General features: G+C 41.1%; 1 protein-coding gene across 1 annotated transcript; it reads left to right on the forward strand.

The window, feature by feature from the left end:
• Positions 1–9,726: 9,726 nt before the first annotated feature.
• On the forward strand, positions 9,727–10,242 carry LOC138870626 (uncharacterized). Its single transcript, XM_070148449.1, has one exon. The coding sequence runs from the start codon at positions 9,727–9,729 to the stop codon at positions 10,240–10,242; it is 516 nt and encodes a 171-aa protein (XP_070004550.1).
• Positions 10,243–10,893: the final 651 nt, after the last annotated feature.

Consider the following 10,893-nt stretch of genomic DNA (forward strand, 5'->3'; position numbering starts at 1 on the left):
ATCCTCTGTACATTTACGTTTGGGACTACGAAACGATATCATGTGAGATCCCTTGTTGCTTTTATCTATGTACAGAGTTATGCTTTTCCTGTGATTTCATTTCATTGATGTTAACAATTACCTTCACTGCCATATTTCATACTACTTATCTTGTTATTTACATAATCGTAGAGCCCTGACCTGATCTCGTCACTACTCGACCGAGGTTAGGCACTTACTGGGTACCGTTGTGGTGTACTCATGCCCTTTCCTGTACATATTTTTCATGTGCAGATCTAGGTTCTACTTCTCAGCCATACTTCCAGTGCGGTGAGGTGATCCGGAGACATCGAGGTATATCTGCCGCATCCGCAGACCTAGAAGTCCCCCTATACTCTTCCTTTAGTTATAAATATTCCTGTATTTTTCTTCATTGTCAGACTTTCTAGAGACTAGAAATACTATTTACCTTTGTAGCTTGTGATTTCATTGGATTCCGGGTTTTGGGAGTGCTATGTTAAGTTGAGAGAGTTTTATTATTGTAAATTATCGAGCGACATTTTAAACTCCTTTATTATATTTTCCTGTTAATTGTTAGTTTTGCATTTTTATTTTATTTCGAGATTTTGTTAGGCTTACCTAGTCGTAGAGACTAGGAGCCGTCATGATAGTTCACGGAGGGAGAACTTGGGTCGTGACACATACACATACTCAGCACTGTACGGATGCCTGACACAAGTACCTCACTAAGCAAATAAATGACCTTGTGCCTGCATATACGATTATTACCTGTAAAGATGGGTCTGTGCCCAAGCGCTGAACGGATCTAAGTTAATGATCAATACCATCTAGCCTAACATAGGGCCTGGCGCATGTGTCACCTCAATATCAATACCACTCAGCTCGATAGGGAGTCTGGCGCATGCATCACCTCAATAACAGTCCCCAATAACAATACCATCACGATTCTATGGCCCAAAATCAATCATCAATCCGATTAAGCCTCAAAATGCCAATATCTCACAGTAACAACAATCAAAATACCACAAAATATGTCAACATGCCACAATTTGGCTCAAACTCATGTCACACACAGAGCACTAATAACACGTGAGATAACATATAAAATTGCATGGAGAAAGAGATATAATACATGGATTTAATATCATGACCGAGAAATATGACTACGGGCTAACATAAATAGCTAACATAGCAAAAACGATCATATCATGTCTCAGCAGAAAAGCAAATAGCCTAGACATGATTTCTAACATGAATAATAGATCACGTAGTCATACAAGTGGAGAAAATACAATATCATAGAAGTACGATAACAAAACAAGGCATATAATAGCCAAAAATCTACCCGAATCATGAATAATCATGGTGCACGCATATATGCTCATCACCTGGCATATATGTCACCCCAACATATAACAAATACCATAGCCAACGAGTAATTATCCTCAAATCAAGTTTAGACAAGTTACTCACCTTATCCAGGGTAGTCTTCAACCTTGAATCATGCCAAAAGCTCGATCTGGCCCTCCAATCGCGCAAATCAAAGACAAACATCATCCTAGGAAGTCCACAATGTCATAGGAAGCATCTTAATCCATAAAACTTCGATCTTTGAAGAAATTCTCAACAATCAACAAATGTCAACCCGGGCCCACATGCCCCAAATTCTAAAACAAAACTAAAATTCGATGATCCATAACATGCCGAGTCCAAATATGTACTTAGTTACCAAAATCGAGTCCAAATTGGTTCTCAAATCCCCAAAATATACTTTTTTTAAATGTAGGCAGAAATCCCAAATTTCCTTTCAACATTACAATTTTTAGGTATAGAAATCCATGGGTAATCACTATATAAAACCAAATCCAAAGGAAAATTACTTACCTCAAATGTAGTATTTAAATTGCTCTTCAAAATCTCCTCTTCTCGAAGTCTAGGGCTCAAAATATGAAATAATGGGCAAAATTCCAGAAATGACAACTTAGATGCACTGCCCAACAGTACCCTATGCAAACGCAATAGTCCCGACTGCCTAGGCCTATGCGAATGCGATGTTGCCCATGCGAACGCGGTGACTTAAACCCCACCTGACAATAAAGCTCCGGGAACGTGACCACTGCATCGTGTATGCAATGAACTAATCACCAGTCAGCCAAAAACCTTCTACACGAATGTGACACACTGATCGCGAATGCGAAGAATATCAGAACACCAGAAGATCAGTTATTCCAAACTCAATTGAAATGGTGCGAAATCATTCTGAAACTTACCTGAGGCCCACAACACCCCGTCCAATCATACCAACAAGTCTCAATGCATCTCTCAAACCTATCCAAAGGTTTCTAACGTCGTAATTAACACCAAAATTAAGAATCTTCGATCAAGATTAATCTCTAAAGTTCATAAACTTACAACTTCAATACCAAACGTCTAATTCAAGCCTAACCAATCCAGGATGAACCCAAACTTTTGCACATAAATCCCAAATAAAAAAATGAAGCTATTTCAATTCCCGAAATAATAATTCAATTTCGATAGCCTCAAAGTAAACTCTCGGTTAAACTTATGAACTTTTCAAACCTTCAAATTTTCAACTTTCGATAACTAGAGCAAAATCAATCTAGAAACCTCCAAATCCAAATCCGGATATATGTCGAAGTCCAAAATCACCATACGAACTTGTTGAAACCACCAAAACCCAAATCTGAGATTGTTTACTCAAAAATCAAACCTTGGTCAACTCTTGCAACTTAAACCTTCCGAATTGAGAAACTCTTCCAAATCAACTCTGAACCTCTCGAAAGTCGAAAACAACTGTACACGCAAGTCATGATACATAATATAAAGATATTCAAAGTCTCATACCGCTAAACAAAATGCTAAAACTCAAAACCACCAGTCAGGTCGTTAGAAAAAGGTAGTCAAAAATTGATTAACTATAAATTACTTATCTGCGTATTTGTTTGAACATTTAAAATTACCAATTTATATTAAATTTGAAAGCTGATTAAGTGCCCGTTCGAGAAAGATTGTCTTGTAAGATAGGTACGTATAACGGTATCTTGTTTAATGAAATTACATTCAGGTTTGTCTTAGACTTCTTCTCTTCTCACTTTCTTAGAAAGAGAAAAAAAAATATTGTGGGATTTCAAGTTCTTTCTGATCAACTTGTATTTCATTTGCCTTTTGTAAATTCTAAAGAATTTCTAGTATACACCCTGTAGTGTGGGATATAAATTTCTTAAAAATAATTATTACATTATCCTCCTCCTTTTGATTTCTGTAAGTAAATCTTTACCTGTTGCAAACTTGTCTTGCTATTTACTATCTCAAGAAATTTTGAGTTGATGGCGCGCCTCTGAAAGCAGGAGGGACTTTTATGATTAAGCTGCCTCACAAGTCATTTGTATGTTTGCTTTGTTTAGAGAGAGATCACACCATAAAATTTTCTAGGCCTTTTTCCCATTTAAAGACCACACCATAAAATGGAGCCAAAAGAAACAATCTATATCTATTTATACTTATTTTATTATGAAAGCACAAATAATTTAGGCTAAATGTTGAACGACTAAAATATCCTTGAAATATTGATCGACTTTTATAATCTTAAATATCTGTATAATTTAAGGATATAATTGTAAATCACCTAAGGTTAAAATTCGTTTCCTATTTAAATTGCACATACATCGAGCAACAAGAAAAAAGTGTTAAGGTGTCATACTCCAATCCAAATTAATTTTGGAATCATGTTCCCGCACCAAGCCGCTGCTGCCCTCCTCTCCGATATTTTACAACCAAAAGAAAACACCAAGAAATAAAGAAAATCCAAAATACTCTTATTCTCTATGTAAAGCTTTTTGCTTACTTCTTCTTGGACAGCAGATACTTCGTATCTTCTTTTTGGACGCAAATACATTGTTCGGTTATTTTTTCCCAGTTTGTGTGGGATTTAGATTTATTAATTATAAAAAAGTAATAGATTGTTGGAACTTTAAAGTCGCAATGTCATAGTTTATTTCAAATCCTAATTATCAGTTAATCATCATTCCATAAATTTAAATATTTTTGGAGCCTCTAGGAATACAAAAGAGTGATACAATACTTGCTGGTAACAAGGCTCCGGCTATACCTTACACCAAAAATCAAAATAAGACTCCGAAATAAAAAGCGGCATGAGCCACGCAAGGCCCCGGGAGGAAAAGGGCTCACCAATGCTTCTGGCGGAAAGTGAAGGGGAGCTACGGTCGGTGGACTGGAGTACCTGCTATGGATCCACCTACAATCATAACACGAATGTACTCTTTTAACACCCATTTAAAAGAATTTTCACATGTCGAAACCCGCTTTCACGAGAAAATAGGGCGCAACACAAGAATCATCATGTGATGATAAAAAGTGGTAAATAAATTTGCAGTAATAATCTATCGTCACATTTCTTTTAAGATATTATCGAGAAGTGAAAAATTAACTTTATTAACTTAAACCTCAATATTCTAACTCTACTAATAATATATGATCAGATTATCACTCTAGATAACTTTTTGAAACTGAGCAATGAACATTTATTACATAATCTTTTTAGTTTATGTTAATCATGATTTAGAAAGTAATATTAATTTAATATTATGTACAAAAGTGTAACGACCCGATCGGTCGTTCTGTGTATTATAGCCTCATTCCCCAGTTTATCGCTTTTGTGGTTATATAACTTGTCGGGGTGGTTGGTTTGGTTCCTGAAATGTTAGAAGTGAATTGGGACCCATAGTCCCAAGGTTGGAAGTTTAAGTTGAAAGAGTTAACCAGAATTTGACTTTTGTGTAGAAAACTCCATAATCAATAGCTTCTTATTATAATTTTGAACTTAGCAGTATGTTCGGATATTGACTTGGAGGTCCGTAGGTCATTTTGGCTTGAATTGGCAGACGTTGGAATAGGTTTGTTGTATCATTTATGACTTATGTAAAAAATTTGAGGTCAATCAGAGTTGGTTTGATAAGTTTCGGCATTTGTTTTAGAAGTTGAAAATTCATTAGTTTTGTTAGGCTTGATGTATACTATGTAAATCTCGTAAGAATGTGTTTAAATTTATAAATGGCTATTTCACTTGGTTAATGGGAAACGGAAACGCGGGATAACACGTGGAATAGGAAAGGCACCCAGGTCCGCTTGGCTGGGGCTGCCCGGTCGAGCGCCGGTCGCGCCCCTCGGTTTTGGGGCGTGACAAAATTGGTATCAGAGCCTAAGGTTTTATAAGGGTCCTAGGATTTCTCGGAGTCGTGTCTAGTAGAGTCCTTCTTATCGGTGTGTTGTCGACCACATCTATAAGTTGGAGGCAACATGAGCATTTAGGAAATTACCTTCTTCTTTGTTACTCTATATCGTGCGGTGAAGTGAAAAGTGGAAGTATTTACCTCTAACTCGTGCTCTGTTTCAAATTTTCAGTAATGGCACCTAAGAAGAGAGCTAGACTCGGCCTCGGGGCCAATGCCACCCCAAGTGTGGCTATGAATCATGTACCAGATGCCGTGGGTGAGAGTGACTCCCCGGTCTTGAATCTGCCTGGCCCATTTATTCCAGATCCAAGTATTCCTGTTCCAGCTGCGGCAGAGGGTGCTACCATCCCTCCCGTTGATATTCCAGATCCTGATGCAGTTCCAGCTTTCAGTCCCGGGGTTTCTGATGGGGACCTTAGAGGAGCCATCCATATGTTGACCCAGTTAGTGGCTGCTCAGGCCTAGAGATCCCATGATGCCTCTACGTCCTCCAGCGGATAGGGAGATTCCGCCAGCTCCAAAGTCAACTAGTTTCTGCGGTTAGCCCCTCCAGAGTTCACAGGCACAGACCCAACGGCCTATCTGCAGGATTTCCTTGATGAAATGTATAAGACCCTTCGAGTGATGAAGGCTACAGAGATGGAGGGGGTTGAGTTGGCTTCATACAGGTTGAGGGGAGCAGCGTATTCATGGTTCAAGATGTGGGAGGATTCCCATGGGGAGGAAAGACCTCCAGCTAGATGGGATGAGTTTGTAGATGCATTCATGGACCACTTCTTGCCTGCTGAGACAATGGCGGCTCGTGCCACTGAGTTTGAGGTCCTAAAACAGGGCAGTATGAGTGTTTGGGAGTACCACATGGAGTTTGTGAGATTGTCCAAGTATGCTCCCCAGTTAGTGTCGACCATGGGTGATCGAGTTCAGCGATTTGTTCAGGGTCTTAGTCCCTTGGTGGTGAACGAGGCTGCTACAGCAGCCTTACACTCAAATATGAATTATGGGAAGATTGTGGGATTCGCTCAGGCCACAGAGGCTAGGAAGTTGAAAATATGGGCAGAAAGGGAGAGTAACAGCAGGGCCCGATCAGTGGGTCACTCAGGGAGACCAGTTCAGAGAAGGGGGCCATCAGGGTCATCCCAGTCATATGCTCAGTCCTCAGCGAGCGCACCGCCATCTGTGCACAATTATCAGCAGAGCAGTCACTTGAGACCAGGTTCAGATAGCAGGAGACCCCATCATTCTGGTCGTCCAGGAGGGGGATCACAACAACAGGGGGGGCTTTATGCCCCAAGTGTGGGAGATTCCATACGGAGGCTTGTTATTTGTATATCCTGGTGTGTTATAGATGCGGGGTGAGAGGTCATATCCAGCGGGATTATCATGCGCCCAGACATGGCACGGGTAGGGGATTTGTTCAGCCATCCGGTTCTTCAGCTGCTACATCATCCGCGTGCCCTCCAGCTCCAGCAGGGCGTGGTGCAATTAGGGGTGGAGTTCGTGGTAGAAGTGGACCTAGCCGATTTTACGCTTTGAGTGGTCGCCAGAGTGCAGAGGCTTCTCCAGATGTTGTCACAGGTATCTTGTCTGTTCAGGCCATTGATTGTTATGCTCTTATTGATCCGGGGTCCTCTTTGTCTTATTTCACCCCATTCATTGCTTTAAGTTTTGGGGTAGAACCCGAACAACTTCATGAGCCGTTCTCTGTATCAACTCCGGTTGGTGATTCTATCATAGCCGCACAAGTTTATAAGAATTGTGTTGTCATGGTATGTGGTCGTGCTACCACGGCCGATCTTATTGAGCATGGAATGGTGGATTTTGATGTGATTATGGGAATGGACTGGCTTTATTCGTGCTTTGCTAAACTTGACTGCCGAACGAGAGTCATGAGGCTTGAGTTCCCTAATGAGCCGGTTATTGAGTGGAAGGGAAATGGTGTGGTGCCGAAAGGTAGGTTTATTTCATACCTTAAGGCTTCAAAGATGATTAGGAAGGGGTGTATCTACCATTTGGTCCGGGTAGCGGACACCACTTCAGAAGTGTCTGCCCCCGAGTCCGTGCCAGTCGTGAATGAGTTTCTTGAAGTGTTTTCGGATGAGCTTCCAGGGATCCCACCAGATAGGGAGATTGATTTCGGGATTGATGTATTGCCAGATACGCAACCAATATATATTCCACCATATAGGATGGCACCAGTGGAGTTAAGGGAGTTAAAGGAGCAGCTGAGGGATTTATTAGAAAAGGGGTACATACGGCCAAGTGTGTCGCGGTGGGGTGCTCCGGTTCTTTTTGTCAGGAAGAAGGATGGGTCGCTCCGAATGTGTATTGATTATCGGCAGCTTAACAAGGTCACCATCAAAAATAAATATCCTTTGCCTCGGATAGATGATTTGTTCGACCAATTGCAAAGTGCAAGGTTCTTCTCCAAAATTTGATCTACGGTCCGGGTATCACCAATTGAAGATCAGAGAGCAGGATATTCCTAAGACCGCTTTCAAAACTCGCTATGGTCACTTTGAATTCTTGGTCATGTCTTTTGGGCTAACCAATGCCCCGGCACCTTTTATGGATCTTATGAATTGGGTCTTCAAGTCGTTTCGAGACTCCTTTGTGATTGTTTTCATTGATGATATCCTTGTTTATTCGCGGAGCCGGGAGGATCATGCCGATCACCTCAGGGCAGTTTTGTAGACTCTTCATCAGCACCAGTTGTATGCTAAATTTTCAAAATGTGAATTTTGGTTGGAGTCTGTTACCTTTCTGGGTCATGTTGTTTCCAGTGAAGGGATTCAGGTGGATCCCCAGAAGATTGCAGCAGTGAAAGATTGTCCTAGGCCCACCACCCCGACAGAGATCCGTAACTTCTTGGGTTTAGCGGGGTATTATCGGAGGTTTGTGGAGGGATTCTCTACCCTCGCCTCCTCTTTGACTAAGTTGACACAAAAAGCAGTTAAGTTCCAATGGTCTGACGTTTGTGAGAAAAGTTTTCAGGAATTGAAGTCGAGATTGACCTCGGCGCCGATATTGACCTTACCGGAGGGCACAGAAGGATTTGTGGTTTATTGCGATGCCTCCAGGGTCGGTTTTGGGTGTGTGTTGATGCAACAAGGGAAGGTTATAGCATATGCTTCAAGGCAACTCAAGAATCACGAGAAGAATTATCCGACACATGATTTGGAGCTTGCAGCAGTTGTATTTGCCTTGAAAATATGGCGGTATTATCTTTATGGGGTCCATGTGGATGTGTTTTCGGACCACAAGAGTCTCCAATATTTGTTCAAGCAGAAGGAGTTGAATCTAAGGCAACGAAGATGGCTAGAATTACTCAAGGACTATGACATTGATATTCTCTATCACCCGGGGAAGGCTAATGTTGTGGAAGACGCTCTTAGTCGAAAATCCATGGGAAGTTTGACTCATTTGGACGCATATCAGAGACCGTTAGCCAGAGAGGTTCACCAATTATCCAGTTTGGGAGTTTGCCTTGCAGACTCTAATGAAGGAGGAGTAATTGTACAGAATGGGGCTGAATCATCGCTCGTGGCAGAGGTGAAACAGAAGCAATTTAACGATCCGTTGTTAGCACAACTGAAGGAGGGGATTCATAAATACAAGACCACAGCTTTTTCCGTTGGCATAAATGATGGTACCCTACGGTACCAAGACCGCCTGTGTGTTCCTGATATCGACGGTCTTTGGGAAAGGATCATGGTAGAGGCTCACACTTCCAGGTATTCCGTGCACCCGGGTTCTACAAAAATGTATCATGATCTCAAGGAAATTTATTGGTGGAACAACATGAAGAGGGATGTGGCGGATTTTTCTGGCGAAATGTCTGAATTGTCAACAAGTGAAGGCCGAACATCAAAGGCCCGGTGGATTGGCTCAATGCATAGAAATTCCAACATGGAAATGGGAGATGATTAAAATGGATTTTGTGGTAGGGTTGCCGCGCACTCCGTGCAAATTCGACTCAATTTGGGTGATCGTGGATCGACTCACGAAATCAGCGCATTTCTTGCCAGTTAAATCTACCGATACAGCTGAACAATATGCTCAGCTGTATATCAAAGAAATAGTCAGGTTGCATGGCACTCCAGTCTCAATCATTTCAGATCGCGGGGCTCAGTTTAAAGCCCACTTTTGGAAGAAGTTTCAGTAAGGTTTGGGTACGCAGGTAAACCTTAGCACAACGTTTCATCCACAAACTGATGGACAAGAAGAGCGGACTATTCAAACGCTTGAAGAAATGTTACATGCTTGTACTATTGATTTCAAGGGTAGTTGGGATGACCATTTGCCGCTCATAGAATTTTCTTACAACAACAGCTTCCATGCTAGTATCCAAATGGCACCGTTTGAAGCATTGTATGGTAGGAGATGTAGGTCTCCCATCAGATGGTTCGAGGTTGGAGAAGCGGAATTTATAGGGACGGACCTCGTGTATCAGGCCATGGAGAAAGTCAAGCTTATTAAAGAAAGGTTGAAAACTGCTCAAAGTCGCCAAAAATCCTATTTGGATGTGCGTCGCAGAGATTTGGAGTTCAAAGAAGACGATTGGGTATTCTTGAAAGTTTCCCCAATGAAGGGTATCATGCGATTTGGAAGGAGGGGAAAATTAAGTTCGAGGTATGTCGAACCATACAAAATCATTCAGAGAATTGGTCAGGTGGCATACAAACTCGAGCTGCCACCCGAGATGTCATTGGTACACCCGGTCTTTCATGTGTCTATGTTAAGGAAGGTAGTAGGGGATCCGTCCACCATCGTGCCAGTCGAGACTATTGAGGTGAATGAAGAGCTATCATATGAAAAAGTCCCAGTTTCCATTCTTGATAAGCAAGTTCGAAAACTGAGAAATAAGGAAATTGCATCCGTAAAAGTATTATGGCGGAACCAGCAAGTTGAGGAAGCCACTTGGGAAGCCGAGGAAGAAATGAGAAAGAAGTACCCACATTTGTTTGACTAGTTATATAATAGCTTTCATGCATTTGGTTCCTATAAACTCTTATCTTTTGATTTGATCTATGTTAAACAATTCCATTTTGATTATGTATGTTGCCTATGCGGCCATGGTTGGTGTTGAACAAGTTATGTTATGTCTATGGAACATGTATATGCTGTTAGGATATGTATCTGGAGCCCTCTGACAGGTGGATAGTCCTAGTTACAAAGGAAACTCTGGCAAAATTTTCGGAAATTTAAGGAGTTAGCCAAATTCGGGGCTGATGATATATTTCATAATGTGAAAAGCAGAAGTTACATAAGGATGACTAATGAATGAAACTTGATCCTCATTCGAGGATGAATGATCTTAAGCGGGGGAGAATGTAAAGCCCCAGAAAATTTTGTTTAGTAATTTAAGACTTCGTGGTGCCAAGGTAGGCTAAATATTTTATCTTGCGTACAAATGAGGATTAAGGATATTATGGATATAAATTAGATATATTAATAAGTGTATAAGTCATATTAGAAGTGAATTGGGGTCTAAGGAGAGGTCTAAGTCTAAGCCAAGTTATAAAATTTCGCAATAGACGAAAGTTGCTAATGAGTGCGCACAAGACCTCACTTTGGACAGTTATATATCCAGTTATATAAAGATTTGTGTGACGCACAGACT

Source organism: Nicotiana sylvestris, chromosome 6 (genome assembly GCF_000393655.2).
Source record: "Nicotiana sylvestris chromosome 6, ASM39365v2, whole genome shotgun sequence".
In the NCBI taxonomy this organism is placed as follows: Eukaryota; Viridiplantae; Streptophyta; class Magnoliopsida; order Solanales; family Solanaceae; genus Nicotiana; species Nicotiana sylvestris.